Source organism: Rhodnius prolixus, unplaced genomic scaffold, assembly GCF_049639745.1.
Source record: "Rhodnius prolixus isolate KJV_2025 unplaced genomic scaffold, Rpr scaffold_5, whole genome shotgun sequence".
NCBI classification, from domain to species: domain Eukaryota; kingdom Metazoa; phylum Arthropoda; class Insecta; order Hemiptera; family Reduviidae; genus Rhodnius; species Rhodnius prolixus.
The window spans coordinates 29,596,517-29,621,875 of record NW_027411624.1 but is presented as its reverse complement, the minus strand read 5'-3'; the positions used below and the strand labels follow the sequence as shown (position 1 = coordinate 29,621,875).

The 25,359-nt window shown below is 31.9% G+C and overlaps 1 protein-coding gene and 1 long non-coding RNA gene across 4 annotated transcripts in view; one reads left to right on the top strand and one right to left on the bottom strand.

The window, feature by feature from the left end:
* The window catches only part of LOC141458381 (acyl-CoA Delta-9 desaturase), a 117,667-nt gene that overhangs the window by 86,796 nt on the left and 5,512 nt on the right, over positions 1-25,359 (top strand). For all 3 annotated transcript variants that reach the window (XM_074136280.1, XM_074136279.1, XM_074136281.1), the window contains 5 exons: positions 15,032-15,080; positions 21,629-21,824; positions 23,499-23,629; positions 23,896-24,101; positions 25,127-25,312. In XM_074136280.1, coding sequence (XP_073992381.1) covers positions 15,066-15,080; positions 21,629-21,824; positions 23,499-23,629; positions 23,896-24,101; positions 25,127-25,312 — 734 coding nt within the window. In that variant the 5' untranslated portion in view covers positions 15,032-15,065. The remainder of the gene's footprint in view (positions 1-15,031; positions 15,081-21,628; positions 21,825-23,498; positions 23,630-23,895; positions 24,102-25,126; positions 25,313-25,359) is intronic.
* Positions 5,798-25,277, bottom strand: LOC141458384 (uncharacterized). Its single transcript, XR_012460908.1, has 3 exons — positions 25,138-25,277; positions 14,278-14,459; positions 5,798-6,101 (listed from the first exon to the last, which is right to left on the bottom strand). It is a non-coding gene; the product is annotated as an uncharacterized lncRNA (long non-coding RNA).

Sequence of the window (25,359 nt, the reverse complement as noted above, 5' to 3'; positions counted from 1 at the left end):
CTACCTTTCAGGGTAATTTACGGTTACAATAGTTTAGTTTTGATAAGAATTAAATGAGCCGTTCACTGCACAACTTAATTAACTCCAGTAAACAAAAAGAAAAAGTGGGAGAAGTGCGATGGAATAATGAACAGTACTTTTTAAAAATTCCTGATTATAGTATAAATTCAAATCAATATACCGTTATCATTCAGCGCCTGCTAGTAGAATTTGAACTGGATTATTACAACGATTTACAATTGGAGCTCGGAGTTAATCAAAATGGCTTCTAAAATAAATTATTTATTATTCAATGGCCAAACAAATTTTTATGATATTTAATGGTGTTATTCTTTATTACGAGGTGTGGCTATTAAATAATGAGACTGATGCTGCTACAGAAGAACTATGCATGCGCCAAATCCTAACGACCGACAGCTGTGCAGCGTAAAGCCTTCTCTTTCAATTGCAGCGTCTCACGTGTTTGTAGAGAAATCTGTCTGACCGGAACCGTCGTTTGTGTAAGAGGTGTTTGTTTCGTTTTGGCGAAAACATGATACTACACATGTAGTAGAGCAACGAATTGTCGTTAAATCTCACATGAAACTGGGTAAAAGACGTAGGAGATTATGACCACCCGGGTCGCCCTTCCACGTCCAAAACGGATGAAAATATCGATTATAATTAATCAACATTACTACCGTGAGGTGCTTGCTCAACTCCTTGAAAGAGTAAGGAAAAAACGACCCGCTTTATGGAAGAACAAGTCACGGGGTTCTCCATCAAGACAACGCGCCAGCTCACACTGCATTGTCTGTCACAAGACGTTTCTAGCCTAGTAAAACATCCCAGTTTTAGGCCTCATCCGCCTTATTCGCCTGACCTGGCCCCATATGACTTTTATCTATTCCCCAAAGTCAAGTCTGCATTAAACGGAACACGATTTCAGTCCGTTGAAGCTGTGAAAGAAAAAGCGGCACGCGTCATGCAGGTGCTCACAGAAAAAAGACTTCCAGCACAGTTTCGAACAATGGTAAATTCATATGGAGCGTTGTAGTGATAGGGGAGGGGTGTATATTGAAATATGTATAAATTTAAAATAAAATGTTATACAGCAAAAGTCTCGTTATTTAATAGCCACACCTCGTATTTTGGGAAATTTATTGTAAATATAAAAGTTATGACTGAACCAAGTGCTTTGGACACTTAAATTTAAGATATTACTAAAATGAACAAAATTTATGAGTTGATATCCTGATAATAGTACTCGTAGTAAGGGTAAATCGCGATAATATTTACACCAAATTTTTTCACCTAAAATATACTCAAAAAAAAAAGAATTTAATTACGTAAATCGTTGTAAGAGAAGTCAAGTTAGCTTTAAATGTGTAAGTTTTTTTTTCAAATTTAAATATGGCCAGAAGCGGAAACACTTTCTTCAGGGATGAATCATTCTAGTTTAAAAATAATATAACAATAACAATAATAATAATAATAAAACAATATCCGTTATGTTTAAAAGAGGGGAGACTGCAAACTAATTAATGGCCCCCACTCCGCAACAATATAGTTAAAGAGAGAGAATACAGAGAGTATTTCATTACACAATCAAGAAGATTTCACATTACATGACTTATGATCGATATTAGTTATCACACATAGTGGAAGTATCGATAATTAGATATTTATTGTCCATGATACACCCAAAATTTTATTAGAGATTTGAGAAGATTTGTTGTAAATAATTAGCATTTTTTGTTCGTTTTAAAACTATTCTTTCTTTTAACAGATCCAGTTAATTTCTGAAAATATGTTTACAAATCCAAGTTAGGCTATATGATCTTTTTTAACCTATAAAAATTTATAATTTTGAAAATAAACCTTATCAAAAAACCAAATGAAATTTTCTTATACCTTAAAAACAAGATATAATTTATTAACTTTTATTTAATCTATTAAAACAATATGTTATTACTTTGAAGGTTTAAATTGGTATTTAAAGTATCTTTGGCGGCCATTAAATTCGTTATTACCAATTAAAAAGTGGGATATTTTTTTTTTTTTTTTTTAGTTTCGTGCGCTTACGTAATAAAGGAAGTGCTAGTTGTTGTGGTACATTTATGTAATTAAGAAGGAATTTCATTATATGAAAATTGTTCTCATTGAAATTCTTAATTTGCAAAAAGGGAGTTAACTAGAGGAAGAAAATGCTATTAGATGTAATTGAAAAGCAACCCTTTTTTTACCCATTTCTCAAATTTAAGCTCATTTCACTCTATTGTAATTTTTTTTTCTGCGTATTTAGTAATTCCAAATTAGGTTTAATCTAAATTCTGGCCTTTCCTTCCAACTATAATGTAGAACATATTTCATGTTTACCCTTAATGATTAAAAACTCGTCTACGAGAGAAACTTATGGTAAATATTTGCTAGCGTTAAGTTTTAGAAATCGCTAGTACGTTTATTTGCTGGTGTTTTAGTTGTAAACATAACTGTACGCTAAAGTACGAGGGGCGTTTGAAAAGTCCGTGCAAAAATAAAAACTACTTAATTTTTTGGGGTAAACCTTTTTTATTTTTCAACATAGTCTCCTTTTAGGCTTATACACTTCGTCCAACGCTGCTCTAGTTTGTTGATCCCTTCCGAATAATAGGATTTGTCCAAGTCTGAAAAATAGCCATTCGTTTTTGCAATCACCTCCTCGTTTGAATAAAATCTTTTTCCCGCCAGCCATTTCTTCATATTGGGGAACAAATAGTAGTCCGAGGGAGCCAAGTCTGGAGAATAGGGGGGATGTGAAACGAGTTGGAACCCTATTTCCATTAATTTTGCGACCACAACTGCTGAGGTGTGAGCTGGTGCGTTGTCGTGATGGAAAAGGACTTTTTTGTGGGCCAATCGTGGGCGTTTTCTTGCAGCTCGGTTTTCAAACGGTCCAATAACGATGAATAATATGCACCTGTAATAGTTTTACCCTTTTCCAGCTAGTCGATGAGGATTATTCCTTGCGAATCCCAAAAGACAGTCGCCATAATCTTTCCGGCCGAAGGAACGGCCTTCGCCTTTTTTGGCGCAGATTCTCCCTTGGTAACCCATCGTTTAGATTGTTCTTTGGTCTCAGGAGTGTAGTGATGTATCCATGTTTCATCCACAGTGACGAAACGACGCTTAAAGTCCTGCGGATTCTTCTGGAACAGCTGCAAACCGTCCTTGCAACACTTCACACGATTTCGTTTTTGGTCAAGCGTGAGCAATCGCGGCACCCATCTTGCGGATAGCTTTGTCATGTCCAAATGTTGATGCATCCATTTCATCCATCACCATATCATGGATTTTATCAATGATTTCTGGAGTAGTAACCTCAACAGGGCGTCCAAGAACGTTCAGCGTCACTCGTGCCCATATGGCCACTCCGAAAATTTTGAAACCACTTATAAACTGTTCTAATCGAAGGTGCAGAGTCACCATAATGTTTATCAAGCTTTTCTTTAGTCTCCTGAGGCGTTTTGCCTTTCATAAAGTAGTGTTTAATCAACACACGAAATTCTTTTTCGTCCATTTTTTGAAAAACACTCGACTTCCTCGATTCAAACGAATGCCAAACACAAAGAAATAGGCCGATCTGGCTGAAACTTGGTGTGTGTTCTTCCAAGAGATGCTACTAACTAAACATAACCTCGATACGCGCCAGTGGTGCTATCTCTCTGACTTTGCACGGACTTTTCAAACGACCCTCGTACAGTTAGTAGAAATTACAGAAATACTCCTCAGTAATAAGAATTGTAACTATTAATTATTTTTAGTTTGAGATACCAAAAATTTCCCGAGGTTCTTATAAAATATTTTTGTTGAAGGCTCTAAAAAAAAAAAATCAAAAAAAAAGGTCAGGTACTTAAAAAATGCCGACTGTTCTTTTTAGAAAGATTTAATATTGTGCACATTAGACCTAGGCACAATAATCACCCGTTATGGTCTAAACCAAGCATTTACCTTAATAATGACTCTCTAAAGTCACGAAGTATACAGGAAGTTATGCAATGTGAAAGTTCTTTAAAAGTCAGATTATACTTCTGCCTTGTGATAAATTTCCTAATAGATGTAAAATAAAATTTCATAACTAACTTAAAATATAGTTTTTAATTTTTTGTGAAAAATAACTTAATTAAATTTGTTCATAGTTTTTAGTTACTGATTAATTAATCCATTAAGAAGAAAAGTATAATGCCAATTTCAGTCATGATTAAAATGTATACAATATGTAAAACATCGCAGTATTTTAAATAAAAAAAAAAGTCTGTACCAACACTGTTATATGACACAAAAGTGCAGCACTTTTCTTCCATAACAAACAAAATCACCGTACTTTCACAAACACAGAGATACTAAAATCAGAGACCAGCGCAAAAAAAAAAAGTACTAGAAATGATTTAACTATCAAAGGCAACAAATAGTTAAAATTTTAAAACTGACACTAACAATCTAAACACGCCAACTTTACTACAAAATACCTACTTAATAACATCCTTTGAATCTAGTTTAAATACCAAATGTATAAATAATTCTATTGATGAATAGGTATTACATCTAAATAGTATTGTACTTTTATATTTTAAATGTAAAAATGTATAAACATTTAGGGTTTGGTCGCTTTTGTAATTGGTAGTATACAAATAATCGAGGCTTATCTACATTTCAATATATGACAACTCGTATTATCTACGTTTCCTGTAAACATTTAGGTCAAATTTCACCTTTTCATTTAAAGTTTGATAATTATGTACATTAGTGTTATTATTATGCGTAAGTGAGGAGAAATTGAACATTCTCTACTAAATATACTAATACTAATACTAAATATACTTATACTAATACTAAATATACTTATACTAATACTAAATATACTTATACTAATACTAAATATACTTATACTAATACTAAATATACTTATACTAATACTAAATATACTTATACTAATACTAAATATACTTATACTAAATATACTAATATTCAATAATCTATTCTCTACTAAATAACCCATTTAATGTTTAGCCTTTACATCATCTGGAATTCTTTCAATACTCCAGAATTCCATGTTAATCCCCAAAATGGTTTAATTTCTGGCATCAATATTTAGTAGTGCTAAATTCATTTTAATACTAGATTCGATAAGGGGAAATAGTTTAAAACATTGGGAATAAGAACACACCTGTTCCTTTCGACTCGTGGGGGGCCGTTCTGTTTAATCATTCCGGTTGATCTTTCTCACACCGACATTACGTCACTTCTCCCTACATGTTTCAAGGACTTTGCTATAAGGACCAGCTAGTCTCTTTCCTATCTTCCTTCCTTTATTACACATCTAATTCACATATCTTGTATTTCGTAACAGATTAATACATATTTAAATGTTGTATTGGACATTCCGTCCACGACACTTAATTTGGTAGTTGGACGTTAAGCCCCGCCTGAAAAAATAGGCGATTATTCTATTCTTGTATTGGACATAAATTTATCATTTTGTTGTAGATTAAACCACAATAATAGCAATGGTGCTAGCGTTGACAAGGTTAGCATTCTAATTCATAATCAGTTCCTAGAAGTGGTGGTAGCTTAGATTTGCTGACTCCCCCCGCCCCTCGTCACAGTGATTCTAATACTATCATTATAATTGTAGAAATATTAAGTTCTAACTGTTATTTGTTTTCCTTTTTCCGTTGTAATCCATGATAAACACACTTTGCGGTTTTAATTTGTGATTTCAAATTAACTGTTATCAATAATTAAGTTTTTTAAAATGCCAAGTATTATCAGTGCACGTTTTTATCATGACGTAATTTTTTTTTTAATTATTTGTACAAATGTTTAATTTTTATCATTGTCAAAGTTAATGTCTATTAAAAATTGTTCAGGATCTTCTGAGCAAAATAGCTTCTCAAATCAGTGGTACTTAAATTTAATTGCTCTTATTTCTTAGTAAACTAAGAAAACACTTGTCCTTATTTACATAATCTCCTCTGCTGTCAATCGCTAAAGATCTCAGCTAGGCGATGATAACGTCTTCAAACGTCGAAGCCACTTATTTCTCTTTCTGGCAATAGCCAATAGAAGTTCCAGCTCCTACTCTGTGAAAGTAGAAATGGTTAGGCCAAAATAATGTAATAATAATCACGAATATCGTTTTTGGTTAAATACAAAAGGTGCAGACCATATAACGCGCAATCTGATTGGATATAAGAGAAATTTTCCTTTCCTGCTATCATAATCTTTGGTCTGGGCTTGATCCAACTTTAGCTGCACTGTCTGTGGAAAGATTTCACGACTGGTTGCCCATTATAAGAAGGCATAAAGCCAGATTAAAGAGGTACTTGATTTGGTTTAGCCGCAGATAATGGGAAGGAGTCCCTTGGTACAGCCAGCAGATTTCCGCATTGTATTTCCTTGCATGTCTCACAACCTCCTTAGAGAGGAAAACAAGAAACCTACTGTTCCCAACTCTCTTCGTGACACCATCAAAGTTGTTGTCCTGAAAGCAGAGTTTCTCTGACAGTCTTCTAAGATTATTGCCTGGAATATAGCCTGGACAGAGAAGCGGGAAGTTATTCGATGTTTTTGCGGTAAATTGATTGTAGGAGGAACAAAGCTGAGAAAATGAAAAAGGAAACATTTTAACTTCCTGATGTTCTATGAGCAAAATGGAATACTAGCCTCTGCTAGATATTGTGACTCTTAAGACCAGTATTGGTCTGGACTTGGAAGGTATTGTGAAAGCGGTCAGTCATTTCTTGTAGGATATAATTATTGTCGAACACTGTAGGGAGATGTCCCTTCATAGCCTACAAGCCTAACAAATCCACACAGTCATAGTTATCAAACCTGTGGTACGGGAGTTGCTGGTTGATGGTACACGAAAAATAATCAATAATGGCGGACATAAAAAGAAATAAGGCATAAATTTATCACAGAAAGGTTTTTTCCTTAAATGTATAAAAATTATTTTAATTAATAATATTATACAGTAAAGTTGTCAATATGTACAGTAATAAGGTTAGTTTGTCTCAAGATATACGAGGAAATATCACAGCATATTTAACAGGAATAAAATTGTCTTTCATGGAGTATTTTCCAAAACCCGAAAACACAAATGATAATTGCATTTCAAATTCCTTCTAGAATTAGAATTGCCCATTAGAATGCTTATATCATAAACCTAATTTTTCTATTTATAAAACTGGGAACATTTGCATTTAACTAATTTGAATAAAGTAAATAACATTATTTATTACAAAATGTTGGTCTACAATGTTCAGATAAATTCATTTCTTTTCAAGTTATAAGAATTCTTTCTGAAATAAGATTGGGTGGCCCTTAGGTTATTAAATTTAATAATGTAATGTATACAATTAAACCCAAAGTTTAATGTAAGCCGGAAACATTAATTGTTTGTCAGCTATGTCAGCTTTGTCAGTCTATGAAAGTTTTAGAATCCTACTCTATATAAACAAACATAATAATCCTAAATTGAAGAACTGTGTAAATTAATTAATAATTTTGAAGAGAAAAATATGAATACAATTTTTAATTATTTTAAAAAAGTTTTAAAACTAAGATCCTACACTTTACAAAGTTTGCAAAGTGAAGGTGAACTTGAACTCCTTTGTAACAGATACATTGTATCACTATACAAATAAAGGTAATAAAATAACATACTGGGAATAACAAATTTCACGAAATACAATCATTTTTACGAAGTGGTACAATTTAGCATGATGTACTACCCAAAAAAGTTTGGGAAACGCTGCTCTAGCCTAACAATAGTTAATCTTCAATCCACAATATCAAGGGATCTTTAGATCAAGAAGTCAACATTGGTTTCCTTTACTGTAGAGATTCTTCTGGAATAAGTTATAATGCTAAAAGAAAGAAAGAAAGAAAATCGATCTTTTTTATTACTTTTAAGTTAAAAAGGCTAAAGTGAAATGAAGCTTGATGAAAAGTTATCACTTCAAGCTCTTATTCATGATGATCATCATAAATATTGATGCTGGACCAATATTAGAAAGAAACTGACCAGACCTAATGGTTTAAGAAGATTGAGAAAAAAAAGAAAAGAATTAATATTTAAAAGTTTATTTACTTTAAAGATGGAAGTTTAGAGAAGATGATTTCAAGTGCCCAGTTCAGTGATGTAATCTTTCATATAATAATTGTAATTATACTTATGAACAAAGTTCGTTCATGATTAATTTTTGCAATATGATTACTCGAGGGTATCTCCATTTTAATAATGTTAAATCAATACTGTCTGAAGTGCAGCGCTGGTCACTTTTATTTACACTCGTATGGTTGATTTAAAGATTAAAAAAATAATAATAATTAACGATGTAACACTATGTAAAGGTTATTGCAATGGGAGATTATGTTAACTTCAGTACATGGAACGTTGTGGTATTGATCGCAAGGTTCTTGTTTACTTCTATTGGTTAGATAAGACTCAGACTGTTTAGATAAGTCGTACATATATGTATATATAAAGTTTCAGGGTACTTTGTCATTGTATTTCATAATACTTCATAAGTATGAGAAACATGCATCCCCGCTTGTAGTTTTCTATCCATTCCTCCTTCGCTCCAAAAATTATGCTTTAAGCATTATGCTAAAAAAAAAAATGGATTCTCCACTTTCAGTCAGATTGCCTAAAAATGAATTTAGCAAACAATATTTAATGGTTAAAATAGTAATTTTGTAACCGAAAAATGGTCATGGATGGCAGGAGCTGCCGCATTAATATAAATTTGGAGTGACCTTTGAACTGCAAGAGCGATATACTGTTTGCCGCTAACATTTCTTTAAAACTAAGAAATTCGTTCCTTGTCGTATGCTCGGTCTGGCCGTGATTAACGTTGGTCAAGTATAATACTTCGATAAGAGGTTATTATTTTTTTTAGTAAAACTTTTAAAATTCACTATATATAAATGTGTAAATCATTCGAATTAATTAAAAAGCGAGAAAATACTAAAAAAATAATAATATATTTTTAATAGTGGTGAAGTGTAATATTTATGAAGGATGAAGTGGTTAAAACTAGTTAAATCTTGAGAAATTATTTAATTTGCAAAAATTCCTATGTAAAAGTAAGATAAAATGCATCCTTTTGTAGCAGTAGAAACAAGATGGTTTAGGAAGATGCTCACAGTTAAATCATTGGTCGGAGATGTGGTGAACTAGAAATAAACATCAGCCAATGGGATTTCAACTTGACTGAACGTCATCATTTCGGCCATTTTCAGTTTAGCCAATGTGAAGTGAGCAGCAAGTAGAGTTTGTTATACGACTTTTTGGTTGGCTGATGCTTTCTACCAATACAACATCTCTTCACTACGATTCTACAGTAAGCTCCTAGGGTATTATGTTACCCGGATAAAATATCTTGCTTTTTTTGCTCACTTTTTGATAACATTTTTTAACTTTTCAGTTTTTTTTTATAGTATTTTCTAGCTTTTCCTAATTAATTCCATGCTTAATAATGCATTTTAAAATTTTTACTAAAAAAAAAAATAACCTCGTATCGAAGAACTTGACCAACGTTTATCAAGGCTAGGCCGAGCATATGACAAGGAACGAATCTCTTATTTTTTTAAAAATGTTAGCGGTAAACAGTATATCGCTCTTGCAGTTCAAGGTTCAATTTATATTAATGCGGCAGCTCCTGCCATCTATGACCATTTTTCGGTTACAAGTTTAGGAAAAAAGTTGAATAAAATATTAAAGGTGAAAAAATTAGATAACGCGAATAAGATAAAATGTATCTTAAGGAAAACAAGATATATTCAGTATTTCCGTTGACATTGCAAGATATAGACAATTTGACCCATCACAAGAGTAGTCCCTCTTTCCAGTTTAAAGTAATAAAAAGGATTTCATTGCAAATGACTGCTTACTCCCCCAGACGATACGAATAACAGCTACCGCTTTTAGTATGCTTACAATTTTTATTAGTCTACGGATAGGAACCGCGACGCCTGCACTATCCAAGGATCCTTCTGAGACCTTTGTAGTACTAGTCACCAACGATTATTCGCTTATTTTTAGTTTATAACCCTTCCAAGAAGTGTCCCTAGTCTTAGCCACCATTCACCCTTCGCCTTCCCTCTTATTCTTGCAGATATTCTCCGTCTCCGCTGACCAAGAAATTCTTAATCCTCCTCTACATCTTGCATCCATTTCCAAAAAAATGCCTGTTTGTAGGCTATTCCCTCCAGGAGGTTTCTTACAAGGCTCTTTTAGGATCTCCATTGTCCTACATCCACCGCTAGTGTCTCAGTCATCGTAATCCATTTGATTTAATGATTGACTGCAAACTTTTGCTGTTGGAGGTGAGCTTACCTGTGATATCATCGTGAAATTGTCAAGTTCGCTAAAGAAATAGCATGCCCCACTTTTATCTTAAACTGTTAGCCTTACATTAATTATATTTTAATACTTTTTTTTAAAGTCATATTAGAGCAATGAACGGATTTCCATACTACATAATATTAAGATTTTATAGAATGGTACACGCCCAAAACATACCACAAAAGCCTCTATTTAGAGAGAAAAAGAGGATTCTGAAAAAGAAAAAAAAAATCAATTTATGAATTTAGAAAACATGGCACAATAACACCAAGTGGGTTAGCGACATGATGAAAGACAATTACCCTTATCGTTCCGTAAAGTAATTAATTTCTACAAATCACACAATTACAAATGGTCAAAAATTGGTGACTAGGACTATTTATAAGGCAAAACTTACCTTATATTATCAAAAAAAAGGCATAATAATCGGAAAAGAAAGAGTTGAAAAAATAAAAGAAAACATAAAGTTTATAAAGTTCCAATAAAACAATGAATATAGCTGTCTTTCCTTTAACATATAAACAGCTAATCCTTAAAGTATGTCATAATGTAAATAAGATAGTGATAAGGGTGATAACCGTTATCTTAAATTATATACTCATTTAATTAAGTAAAATGTAAATAATACAGTTTTAGGAGAATTTCTTAATTCCTAATGAAGTAATAAAATTTAGGCGTCGTTTATTGATAAGAAAATTTTGCTATAAATACAAATACTCCATAACATTCCTGCTATATTGCATACATCTGGACAATCAAACCTTACAAAATTGTATTACATAAACAAAATATATAGTATGTAAAAGAGATTTTGTCTCAAAAGAATTATGTGAATCTTATTTCCTGATGTAGATAAATTTAAGTCAAGCAATGAACTTCCTGCTTTTAATAATTTCCTTTCTAATTTTTTAACTTTTTTTTAAAAAAACATTTTTTTGCTCTTTCTTAACTTAATTAATTTGTTGTGTAGCTTCAGAGTTTTACAAACTTGTTAGCGCCGGCATAAGGATGGAAGCTTTCTAGACGTGACTATTTCTACGAGCTTTTTCAGCTCATTATCCGTTAAAGAGATATTGTAACGAGAGAACACTGATCGGAGGCTAGACTAAAATAAATTATCTACAAACGGAATTCTTCTCAACTTTTATCTTTTAATTTCTTACCTAGTCGAAAATTAGAAGTAGACGCCAAAATTTATTTTTGTTAAATGTTTTCTTAAGTTTTTTGTTCCCACGTGCTGTTCCATAGTCACGGACTAAAACCCTACATAAATATTTACTCTCCAGCCGAGGAAAATGCCTGTCAAGACTATTTTTCAAAGAAACATGCAAATTTTCGAATAATCAATGCAATAAAAATTGGAAAAAAATGGGAACACTTTAAATTTATCAATCCTCTATAAATTCTGCCATACATTAAAAAGAATTTATATTAAGATAGAACTTTGATGAAAATTTAATGGTGAATCTATCTAATTTAACTAAGTAACCCTTTATTTAATCGTATTTATCAAAAACAATTAACGGCACGCAGGAAATTCATGTTATATCCGAATAAAATCATCCATTTAAACTTATTTAATTTATTGAAGATTTAAGAGAGGAGATATGCTGGCCTATTTATTTTATTAATTTAATATTGATAAATATTTACATCACATAAATTGTGTTTGCAATGAAAAATAAACTTTTGGAAGTTTAGTGGAACAATGATGTTAAAACTTAATTTGATCTGCCAAAACAATTGTGATCTCTTAAAAAATTTCCCTTACTAGAATCATTAACTTACAACCTTACCTTTATTTCAAATTCCAAATTCCAAATTGTAAAACATATTTAATAATTACTAGTGTTTATACTACGATTTTAAGTCTGTAAATTACGCTGTAATGATACTTAACAGACAAGGCACTCCCCCCCCCCCATTTCCCGAAACTTCTCTAAAAAGTATGCTCTTTGAAAAGTGTTACAAGAATCTATTAAATATTGTAGTAAGGAGAAAATTTTAGAAGTCATTTTCAAGGTTAAATTTTATTTTAGAATCTTCTAATAATTTTATTTATTAGGCTTACATTTATTTATCTCATTGATTAATACGCATTCTGGGTAAAAGCAACAAAACCTTGTCTTCAGTAACACAATCTGGTATTTCTTCTAAGAAACATTATGATTACTTATTACTTATTAGCTTATTATTTTTCTTAATTTTATTCTACTTATTTAATATTGAATACCTTTTATTTACATTCTTCTTATTTTAACCTTCCAAACATGTACTAGCCTTGTATATTGTATTATATAAGATTATTAAAAATGTATTCATCCTCTAAACATAAACTTAAGACTTAAAACACGTTCAATTAACAGAGAGATACATAGATAGTTGCTTATGGATTCACTTCGTTTTTGTGATATTTTTTCTTAACAAAAAAATTTGAAAAACTTCAACATTCAACGACGAGTAAACGAACAGAAGAGTAGTTTGCCTAAATTATACCTACAAAACGCTCAATATAAATCAAGAGAAATGATGAAATGAATATTTTTGTTAGGAACAAATGTGTTGTGCAATAAACATTGCTGCTGAAACAAATGGTGCAATCAAAAAGTATCACATGGCTAGCCATGAGTTGAAGTGGTTTTATAATATTGTTTTAATTGTTTTAAAGTTATTTCCTTTTCGCAGGTAATATTTTATTTTCTAGCTACAACGATCTTAAACCAAGATATCTGTGGACATAATTTGGCATATCAGCAAACCCTATTTATCATATTAGTTCGATAATAAAGTAAATAGTAATAAATAAAGTAAATAAATAATATAGTAATAATAAGTAAATAATTTATAAAATAAATAATAAAGTAAATAAATAAGTATCGAAAATAGATTTTATGGTTTAAATAAGAACATGGCTCTTATCAGGAGAGGCTGAACGTATTAATTAATTATAAATTATTTTAAAATGAAATATTTCAATTATCTACCAAAAGAGAATTAATCAAAAAAGTATAGAAGTATAGTTTTGTGAGTTAATTGTTAGGTTACTGGGAAAAAAATTGATATTCGTAAAACGTGTCTCTTCTTTGTAATGGTTGTGTAAATATACGTATTAACAATTGTGCCAAAACATTTCAACATTTCAGTTAGTTTTCATATTCGAGTAATGAGAGTTGTATGCTTACTATATCTCAAAAATCTTCGCGTGATAATTGTTGAAATTGTTGGCAACTTAAAACACATTTTCTTTTTATTTATTTCTCAAAGAATCTTTGATATTTTGGGGATTTTTAGAGGGCGCTTTTCAGATGAACTTAAAAGAGGTTCATCTCCTGTTTGGCATATCAGCTAACCCTATTTATCATATTAGTTTGGTAATCGATAATAAAGTAAATAGTAATAAATAAAGTAAATAAATAATATAGTAATAATAAGTAAATAATTTATAAAATAAATAATACAGTAATTTACGTTATTTTACATAACAATAGTAGATTAATTTAAGTAGGTGAGGCATTTATTTTTATTTATTTTTTGAAATAAACTGATTATTTGCGCGGTTGGGCGAGCCCAATTATGTTATGATGGGAATTTTTATAACTTCTAGTCCACTTACTTTATCGTTGCGTCATCAAGTTTAATATGAACTTAAAATAAAGAAGCTACAAATTTTAGCAGCAGGGAATCTAAAACTTATGAACAGATAGTGTGTACAATCTGCCGTATATTAATTATTTAACAAAATAAAATTATCCATAGGTACACAATTAGTGTGTTCTAAATAAACATTTAGATTTCCCCCACAATGACAGTTAATCTATCAGAATTTTGTGATGATTTCTGTTAAACATAATTTAGTGTATTTTAAGGATCAGTTTGATGATGTCATTGAATAGAATTTTACTTACTAAGCCTTGGACTGATGCAGTAACGGAAGGTTAACTCGTTGACCCGGGATTCGTTCTTTGCTTTATATCTTTTCTCTGAAGAGCAAGAAGTGGCGCCGGCCTCATTGCTCGCGGCTGCCAAGAGTTTTGAAACTCAAACCTTTCGTGATGGGTAATTTCTTGCATCTCTTACAGTAGGTTATCTGAAAAATTTTCTTTTATTATATTTATAAAACATTAACTCTTACTTTGATCGCCTTATTGTACCAAAGATGGGCGTCAAGATTCAGTTGGTTTTCTTCTTTTCATATGGTTTTTGGATTTTACTTATCACCTTCTCTGGTCTCGAAAGTGGCAAATATCACTTACACCTCAAACTAACAACATGCAACGAAATCAAATTCGGTTTGAGAGCTCATTCATTTTGCCCCTTTTATCTACACTTTGGGGCTCTAAGTTAACCACGTGATTTCTAAACCTACCAGTAAGATGGCCAGTCTTCAGGTAATCTGGATCCTTTTATGTTTGAACTCAGATCTAGAATTACCCAGTTTTGACATTGGTAAACCTATTTCCAAACCCTGTTGTTACCTGCCACAGTTTGTTGCTGGTCCATTTCCGGCCAGATGTTACATCCTACACACACAAACACCGTCAATAAGGTTTTCAGTCATAATTCAACGTCAACATTGACCTAAAACTCCCTCTATAGTTAGTATTCATACTTGTTGTTTACCTTATTATATTAATATTAAATTTTTATTTTCTGTTTCAGATGGTCTTGATGAGCTAATCAACATTGAAGGAAAATGCCCCCTCTTTTGGTATTTTTTTACTTATTTTACTTTATAGTTTATTTATAATGTTTTATAATGTCACAACTTATGACATTGAATAACTTGGTTGAATTATACTCATAATTATTGCGCATCTGTGTTTATATATATTTTTAAAAACATTCCACTTTTCTTAGTTAAACGTTAGTTAGTTTATTCAATATTCAGAACTCCTTCTTTTAACAACTTCAAAACTTGTCTACTTTGAATTCTTTATTATATTCTTTTACTAAATTAGTTTCGTAAACTTATTCATGTTACCTTTTGAATACGTCTTGTTTATTCAGTTATTCTTTGTGAGTAAATCTAGCTTGCATTATGCATTTTTTTATTTCTTTATTCAGTAGTGTCTATTTGTTAAGTTTATGCTTGTTGACTATTTAAGTAGACTGCATACATTATATAGGTAATTGCAGCTCTCAAATAAGATTGATTGTCTTAACTTTCCTTCATCTGTTATTAATAGGGAACGGATTCGTATGTATTTACATATTTTTTTCTAGGCAATTTACAGACGTTTTTCAACTAGAAGTATTCATACTGACACTTTTTAAGCCGTTTGAGTCTACTTTTATTTCACATATTTCCACATATTTGGATGTTATCGCATATTTATACATATTTGATTAAAATAAATAAATATTTCTACATATTTAATCAAAATATGTACATATTTTTTCATATTTTTCATTTTGGGCATATTTTCATAATTGGGAGGTGGTTGACAGGAACTGTGAACCACAGACTGTAGGGCTGTGAATCACAGTGGGTACAATGGTTATTGTAATTTACACAGAATGCTGCTAAACAGTGACGGGCACTTGTTAGTTCTTTGAAGTTGTCTGTTCTTTCAGCTCGTTCGTTGAAGAGTCCAATTCATTTCGTTCGGTCACTTAGTGTATTCTTTTTTGGGTGAAATGCCACGAACATCGGCCTCAAACAAACAACTGGATGCTAAATATCTTCGCGAGTTTCCAGCAGAACTTTTTCTAAGTGATGGAGACATTTTCTACTGCACAGCTTGTGTTAAGCGCGTTTCTTGCTATCAACGTTCCCAAGTCACCCAACATATTGCCACCGGATCGCACATAGAGAATAAAAACAGAAAGAAAGAGAGGACGTCCTATCAAGCCTTCCTTACATCTCCATCATCAAGTAAGTCTACTCTGAGTACAGATCTGTGTCGGGCTTTGGTTAGAGCAGATATCCCTTTCCACAAACTTAAAAACTGGTAGAAGTACTGAGCAAGAACAAAGGGTGGGAGACCATCTGCCAGATTTCTGATATTATCAGTGGAACAGAAGTCACCTCAGAACATCGTGTACCCTTTACAACCAACGAGATAACTTCTTTCAGCAAGGCACCTATAAGATCTGTAGATGTTGAACGATCTTTTAGTCGTTACAAGTCCATCTTACGCCCAGATCGTCATCACTTTACGTTCCAACATTTGAAATTTCATGTGGTTGCAAACAATTTAGAAGAGTGAAGTTTTCAAAATTGAAAATTTAACACATCTTTTTATAAATAGTAAAAATGTTCTTTGTTGTATAAATCATTATAACTTGTAAAAACAAATTATTTTGTTCCTAATAAATTATTATAAATTGTAAAAATGTTCTTTTCTTGTATAAATAATTGTAACTTGCCCCCCCCCCCAAAATTCCATTTTCATAAAAAAAAAGTCCATTTTACTTAAATATTCCAGAAAATATTTTAAGAAAATCACACATTTTCCACGTAATTGACGAAAATAAATGCATATTTTAATTAAATATTTGGCATTTTTAAATACATAAAAATCCGTTCCTTAGTTATTAAACATGAATCCATCTGTTGTAAGCATTCCAAACATAATTCTCTAATCATAAATTTTCATATTGGATGTTGGTAATTGGATTTTTGAATTGGATTAGATTCCTTGGTGGTTAGCCAGCCTATTTATACCAGCATTACCCAAAAGATCACTCATTCTATTGTGGTCTAGAGTGGAACTCATAGTTATCGATTGACAGACGATGTTTTTTTTTTTTATTCTGTCTACATGAAAGAGGCCTAAGATCGTCTAATTGTCGACCCTGTCTATTTGGCTTTGGGGATAACAATGAACTTTTTTTTAGCCTGTCTTTGAGAGTTGAAGATTTTCTATCTATCGTTGCTTCGACTATTTGTGCGTCCACAATTTTTTTTTTGGCTCCCCTACTGCGGCATTTTGAAACTTTGAGGATATGTTGGCAATCCTCCCAGATCAAATAGACGGCCGTCTCATCAGACTTGGATCCTGAAAACCTTAGTACTCAGATAATATGTATCAATAATTAGAATGATGGTTTTTGGTTTTGACCGTTAAATATATATTTATCTTTGGGAATTCTGAGGTGCGGTCTAATAAAATTTATAGACAAATTTCTTTTTCTCCCACTGACGATGACGTTTCGGTAAATTGATTACCTTCTTCAGGGTCTGTACAAAGGAATAATACAAACTGAGTAAATAAACAAATATATATATAATTATAACAATAAATAAAGAAATTAAAATGTTGAAAATTGTTGAAAAGTTGAAACCTTTAATTTTTTATTTATAATTGTTATTGATATTATTTATTATTGTTATTGTTATTATTATTATTTTTTTTTTTTTTTTTTTTTTTTTTTTGCGCATCAACAGCTAAGGTCATTAGCGCCTGGAACTTTTTCCAGTGCACTGCCGGCCTCCGGACAGTGTTCTCTCGTTACAGACAACACTGTCCATCACCGGACAGTGAGCTGTAAGAAGCTCCTAGGAAGAGAAAATCTAAGGGTCAGCTGCTGGATTCGAACCCGGGACCTCCGCGTGGGAGTCCAGTATGCTAACCTCATAGCTAATCCCTTCCCTTATTGTTTATTATTATTGTTTTTATTATTAGTATTGTTACTATTATTATTATTGTTATTATTGTTGTTACTATTATTATTGAGGGGAGGGATTAGCTATGTGGTTAGCGTACTCGATTCCCACGCGGAGGTCCCGGGTTCGAATCCAGCTGCTAACCCTTAGATTTTCTCTTCCTAGCAGCTTCTTACAGCTCACTGTCCGGTGATGGACAGTGTTGTCTGTATCGAGAGAACACTGTTCGGAGGCCGGCAGTGCACTGAAAAAAGCTCCGGGCGCTAATAACCTCAGCTGTTGATGCGCTAAAAAAAAAAAAAAAAAAAAAAAATATTGTTACTATTATTATTATTATTATTATTATTATTTTTACTTTATAAATTTTATTTGTCCGCACCTCAAAATTCCCAAAGATAATGAATTATCAAAATATTCATCCCAGTAGTCTCACCCTGCTTCTAATTAATTTCATGGGACTGGATAGCCAGTAGAACCGCTCGGATGTCTGAGAAAATTGCGACTCTAGAAGTGATGTATCCTTCAATTATAATCTTAGCAGCCACAAATGTATTACAACTAGCTTTATCTACAAGAAGCCTGCGGCAATTTCTTAATTAAAAAAAGACTGATAATCATTGTTTGCTTTATACCATTCCTTAATGAGAACATGATGACTAAATCATTTTTCTTTGAAACGATCTCATTAAGAAAGTGTTTTATTTTCAATTTCTAATGTCATAAGTAATTAAAAAAGTTTATTTGTCACCGTGACATCATTTTCTAAATAGTCCTCATCTTTACATTTTTCTAACTCCTTGGCGTCAAGCGTACTTTGTTTTCACTTTGTCTTCTGTTTTAGCTGCATTCTTCAATATTAGCGAAGAAAATAATTTCCCTTCATTGTTAGTCTGTAATAGTTTTTATTTCAATTTACGAGCTCTACTGCCACAACTTGTTGCTTTCAGCATGACTCATCATGCTTATGTCATTTTTAGTTAATTCTCTAAAAATTAATTGAGTCAATTTGCATTCTCATGTCCTTTTTTGTGTAAAATTTTAAAAAGCCTTTTAAATTCATCATTGCTCTTCAGTCTGTCTCTTTATTGTTTCAGTTTAACTTCATCTTTACCTTCTTGCATTATTACTACTATTTCTTGGTAACAGTTACCCAAACAGAACCTTTTCATAGTGCTCTACTAAGGCGCCACGGTAGCCGAGTAGTCAGAGGCGAGACCTATAAAGCTAATATGTATTGTGGTACTGGGTTCGACTCCCGGTCTAGACCTTGCATTTTATTTAACGTTTAATACGAGGACTTTGTAGTAAAAGTATAGTATTGCTAGTCGCCTCCGTCCACGACACCTAATTGGTAGTAGGACTTAAAGCCTGCCTGAAAAAATAGGCAATTACTTTACTTTACTTTTGCTACCGAACTCCCAGTCGAATACAGTTTGTTTAAAAGTAACTTTTGCTAAAGTATTATATCTAAACCTGTGCATGAATACCCACCAATAACGTGTAAAGTTTTTGAGCTGGACAGCTTCACGTAAACATTCCACATTTTAGATTCACTTCACTAGTATATGTAGGGAAGGGATTAGCTATGAGGTTAGCATACTGGACTCCCACGCGGAGGTCCCGGGTTCGAATCCAGCAGCTGACCCTTAGATTTTCTCTTCCTAGGAGCTTCTTACAGCTCACTGTCCGGTGATGGACAGTGTTGTCTGTAACGAGAGAACACTGTCCGGAGGCTGGCAGTGCACTGGAAAAAGCTCCGGGCGCTAATAACCTCAGCTGTTGATGCGCTAAAAAAAAAAAAAAAAAAAAAAAAAAAAAAAAAAAACTAGTATATGTCGGCCAATGCCCGGCGTATAAATTTTCAATTTGACGCAGTGTTCAACCGATATTTTGGTGCTTACTGTTCATTATTGATTTTTGATTTTTAGGTTGTTCTGTTCTTGTGTTCTGTGTAGGTCAATTTGAAAATACTATAAAATTTTGGGGTTTAATCTTTTATCGTAGCTTTTGTAATAGTAATGTAAGTAAGTAATGTAAAGTAATTGCCTATTTTTTTAGGCGGGCTTTACGTCCAACTACCAATTAGGTGTCATGGACGGAGGCGAATAGCAAACTTACTTTACAGTAAATTTCTTTTATTAACCATTTAATAAAATCCAAGGCCAAGACCGGGAATCGAACCCAGTACCACAATGCATATTAGCTTTACAGGTCTCGCCTCTTAACCGCTCGGCTACCGTGGCGCCTGGCTTTTGTAATAGTACGCCGTTCAAAACCCCGAACAAGCAATCTTCCTTTTCCTTATTCTTCTATGCATTACTATTCTTGCACTACCTTGGTTTTCATGTTGGTTTTATGCCCAAATTATTAGCATTTTCTACATCTTTTCATCGCGTAGTTTTCCGACCACGAATCCTCCTTCAGTTTTGTATTGTCTTGGAAGTCATTTTCTTTTGAGAGGGTGGAAAAGACTGGAACCAGAGTGACTAGACGAGTAATTTATTTTTAGATAGCTGTCTAATATAAATTAAATTCTACCATTATTTAGTAATAAAAGTTTATAGCTGAAGACACATTCTACAACAGGACACCATCAACAAATTACATTATTACCTTCCCCCATATGGGCTAATGTACTACAGAAGTACTTGAATCAATAAAAGATGTCGATATAGTAAATAGTTAAAAGATGATGGCCTCATAAAATTGTACGCCCAATGTTAAGAAAGTAAGTCATTAATTTCCGCTAGTTCTGTTGTGGCATTCTGTTGCTGTTAAAAACGCTGCAAACTTTTTAAGGTTTGAGGCGTTTGAAGAATGTCCAGTATTATTTCAGTTGTGGATAATGTAAAGGTAGGATGAATTAATCGATTTAGCAATTAGTGTGATTATTGATTAGGTCGATTGCAAATAGTTGAAAATTATGAAATAATCAGTTAAAGTATAATAATCGTCCATTTTTCAGGCGTGACTTAACCTCCAACGACCAATTAGGTGTCGTGGATAGATGCAGATACACATGCATTACTGCTATTATTATTATTTTTCTAACAAATAACAATTAGCATTCGAGCATGGGACTCGAATTTGGGATCCCTTTAACAAATGCAAGCTCCATAACCACTACAACAACACTCGCACCAGTTATAAATAACCCTTTATAAGTATAAACTCAAAAAGGTTTAAGTTAATAAAGCTGTAATTATGCTATTATATGTAACCAAAATATTATGTTGGATATTAAATAAATATTGTCGAAGAAAATAATGATTTGTCCTTGAATGCTCAATAAAACGATCTCTTCTTTCTCAGTTTCGTACTGTAAAGCAAACTCATTGTCCTGGCAAATAAGTATCCTCAATTAGGCAGCTTCATCCTCAGCATATAACCTTGGTGTTTGTGTCCTCTTGGTGCTAACTCTAAAAAAAAATTTTCTTCCAAGAACTGATGTGTTATCTAGTCCATAAAGTAATTTTTTATTTAACAGGTTTTAATTTTCATTTCTTTTATTAAACGCACAATTACTTTTTTTTAAATTACACGTTGCAATTTATTTTGCAGTTACATTAAAATAGAAGAACTTTACTTATTAAAACTGCATATTAAAATGTTACCTTAAAAGTAAATAAATAAAATTATATTTACAGAAGGCTGATAAAAAAGAGTGCGATGTATTACGACCGCTGTCTGAAGAAATTAAAGAATTATCACCAGAACAGAAAGTACCTTATGTTTCTAGAATCAGATGGCCAGACCTGTTTGCTCAGATCTTCATACATGCAGGAGCATTTTATGGGTTATTCCTAGTATTTACTTCAGCCCAATGGGCTACAACGTTGTGGAGTTAGTATACATTCACTATTAAGGTTATGTTTACAATTAAGGTTATGTTTTGATAAAAAATATAATGTGACACTAAAGATATAAAAACTGTTTTGACGAGACTCCAGTTTAATAGAATTCATCCAATTAATGTTTTCTTAAAAATAAGATTCTTCAGTACGTGGCTAGCCAATTTTAGATTGGTTGGCTTATTGTTATGTTTTATGCAGCAAAATTTGACTGAAATCAGTAAGTTAGAAATTATGAACATCTTTTTGTGGTTTTATGTGGGCTAGGCAGAATGTTTGTTGTTAATCAGATAAAACGTTTTCAAATCTTGAAGAGGATTTTGATTTATTTTATATTTTAATTAAAATCATTATTCTTATTTTATTGTATCCGATGTGGGATACCTACCTTCTAGAACTCGCTAGCCCAATGAGTTCAGGAACTATGGTCCATTACTTCCTTGTGGCCATGTTAAAGGAAGTCAACTTTTTATTGTTCTTAAATTTTTTAAGAAAGGAAGAACATTACTAATTTCAGACATAATTTTTTATGTATTTTTTGCCAAGCTTTCGACTGAGAGACTCAGTCATCTTCAGGGTTTATGCCCAACAATTATAATATTTTTTTACATTGTTAACAACTAAAGTTAGAGTATCTTCTGGCCTAATTGTTTAGACACTTTAAACCTAACATTTGCCTTGAATGACAAACTAAAAACTATTTCAAAATGCCAAGCAAACAATAATACCAGAATATTAATAAAAAAAAAAAATACCTGAGTTCAGACTCTAAATTCGCACCATTTACTCCTAAAACGCAATTACCTTTACCCAGATTAATGCATCAATTAAATTGAATAACACGAACGATGATCAAAAAGAGGATATAAAAAGAAATTCTACAATTGGAGTAAAAGGCAAAACGTTACGATAGATATTTACGAGTCCTGCCTGTAAATTCTCAAATGCACAAAATAGCTAGACAAATTTCCACGATATTAAAACAAAATTCAGGCGCCCCGGTAGCCGAGCGGTTAAATGCGATGACCGCAAAGCTAATATGTGTAATTGTGGTACTGGTTTAGATTCCCGGTCTAGGCCTTAGATTTTATTTAATATTTTAATATGAGAACTTTATAGTTAAGTAAATTTGCCTCTGTCCACGATACCTCATCGCTAATTAGGCGTAAAACCCGCCTGAAAAAAATAGACATTACTTCACTTTACTTTTAATACGAAATTGAGTAATTCTTAACTTTACTACAGTACCATCAGACTACTGGCTAATTTCTTTTGAAGTCAAATACTGAATACCAACATCCCGATCAACTTAACAAAGAAAATAATACAAGCAAACATACTCCGCAGTGCATAGCTTTGGAAATGGTTTTCCCAAAATTTTGGGTGTATTCTGGAAACTATTTTAATTTAATTTGTAAGCGTAACAGTATCAGTAGTTCTGGAGGTCTATTTTATTTTTTAAAGGAAAGTACAAAGAGAGCTTTAATATCATTAAAATAGTTTCTTTTTATCTGAAATTTAAAACAATCAAAGAATGAATAAAATATTTTGAAAAAGTTCGTACTTTTCACAGATTTTATTAAATTAGAAATTTTATGATTCTTGATAGCAGAATTTTTACTATTTTCTTTTCCAAATAATTTATTATTTTTGTCATTTCTTTCAGCATTCTTTATGATTTACTCAAGTGGTTTGGGTATCACAGCTGGAGCTCATAGGTTGTGGTCACACAAATCTTACAAAGCGAAGTGGCCGTTGAGGCTTCTTCTTGCTTTCTTATTTACAATTTCAGGCCAGGTAAGTGAAATATTGCACTGTTCTAAGCAATATTATATTTTCTTTCCTTAATTCACTTCTTAGAAGTTAGTTTGTTATTGAAACAAATATTTATCAGAGATATTTAAACTTTAGTCACTTCACTTATTAGCAAAAATTATCACATAAAAAATGTACTCAAAATTACATTTTAACCTAACTAATATTAATGTGTTAATATTTTTCCAAAATTTCTAAACTTAACAACTTTTTCATTCTAATTTATTAACAAACTAAATAATTTTCAGAGACACATTTATGTATGGGCTTTAGATCATCGAGTACATCATAAATATTCAGAAACTGATGCCGACCCTCATGATGCCAGAAGAGGATTTTGGTTTTCACACGTTGGTTGGTTATTTTTAACACCACATCCAGAAGTAGTTATCAAAAGAGCCGCTGTAGATATGTCTGATTTAGATAGAGATCCAATTGTAGTCTGGCAACGCAGGTACATAAGAAAAATTGTGCACAAATAATGCATGATTTTTCATTAAAATTTAACATTTTTTAAAAAGATTTTTATTTTTCCAACGAATTATACTGTTTTTTCTTGTTATTTTAACATTTTAGTAATTACTACATTTATCATTTTAGTAAATTAATTATAAGACACTTTTTATAAAAGTACTGATCTGAGCTTTTAATGATAAAGTACGATTATTGAAGTTACATTATATCGTAGAAGATAAAAAATGAGTAGCTTTTAGTTAGAAGGAGGAAAATTAAACTTTGACTTGATGTAAGGGCGTGCATTCAATTTAGTGGTGCTAGGGAGCAAAATGGATCTAGAAGGAGAAAGAGTGCTCTTCTTTAAACTGTCCTCACAAATATTTGGAAGTGAGATTTTAAATATGGTAATTCCAAATAGAAATTCAGTTAAACAAATGAATTATAACATTCTAAATTTACAATTACAATTTAAGGTTGAGAAATCTTTCAGTTTATATTTATTGTATTTATTTATTTCCTTACAAATCAGTCAATCATGTTAAATTGGGATTTATAAAAACTATGGAATCTGGAAATCCAAATCTATAGAACTGTAGGACATTTTACATTATATAGTCTTCAGGCGAGAATTAAAAAAAATGAAATAGTTTTTGCTTTAGAAAATCCAAAAAATGGAGGTATCTTGCTTGCTATACTCAAGTTTTGACAAGAAATTAGCTCCAAAGTGAAGCTAAAGAATGACATATGTTTCTCTTTATGCACACTCTATTGGCTGTGCATAATGTTCCTAAGTTTGTACTTAGGATAATAATCGAATTGCACTTTCATTTTAAATGTTATTTATTGGCAAATTATATTTTGTAAAATGTAATTTGCCAAATTTAACTCTTATAATGTTGTGGACTCTATTATAGTAGTCATTTGTTTCTTTATCTGTATAATACAACAGTTTGTGTGCTAACTAATGATAATATATACATGTTGATATTACTTCTTGATCTAAAATTATAATTTTATTTACAGGTTATACATACCTCTGTTTGCTTTATTATGTGTGGCTTTGCCAGTTTGGGTGCCTTATTATTTTTGGAACGAAACGCTTGTCAATTCTTATTTCCTAGCATTTCATGTAAGATTTGCTACAACTTTAAATATTGCCTATTCAGTAAATAGCTTTGCTCATATGTATGGCAATAAACCATATGATAAGTGAGTATATATTAACTTTTTATTGTACATTAAATCAGTGTCAAAGG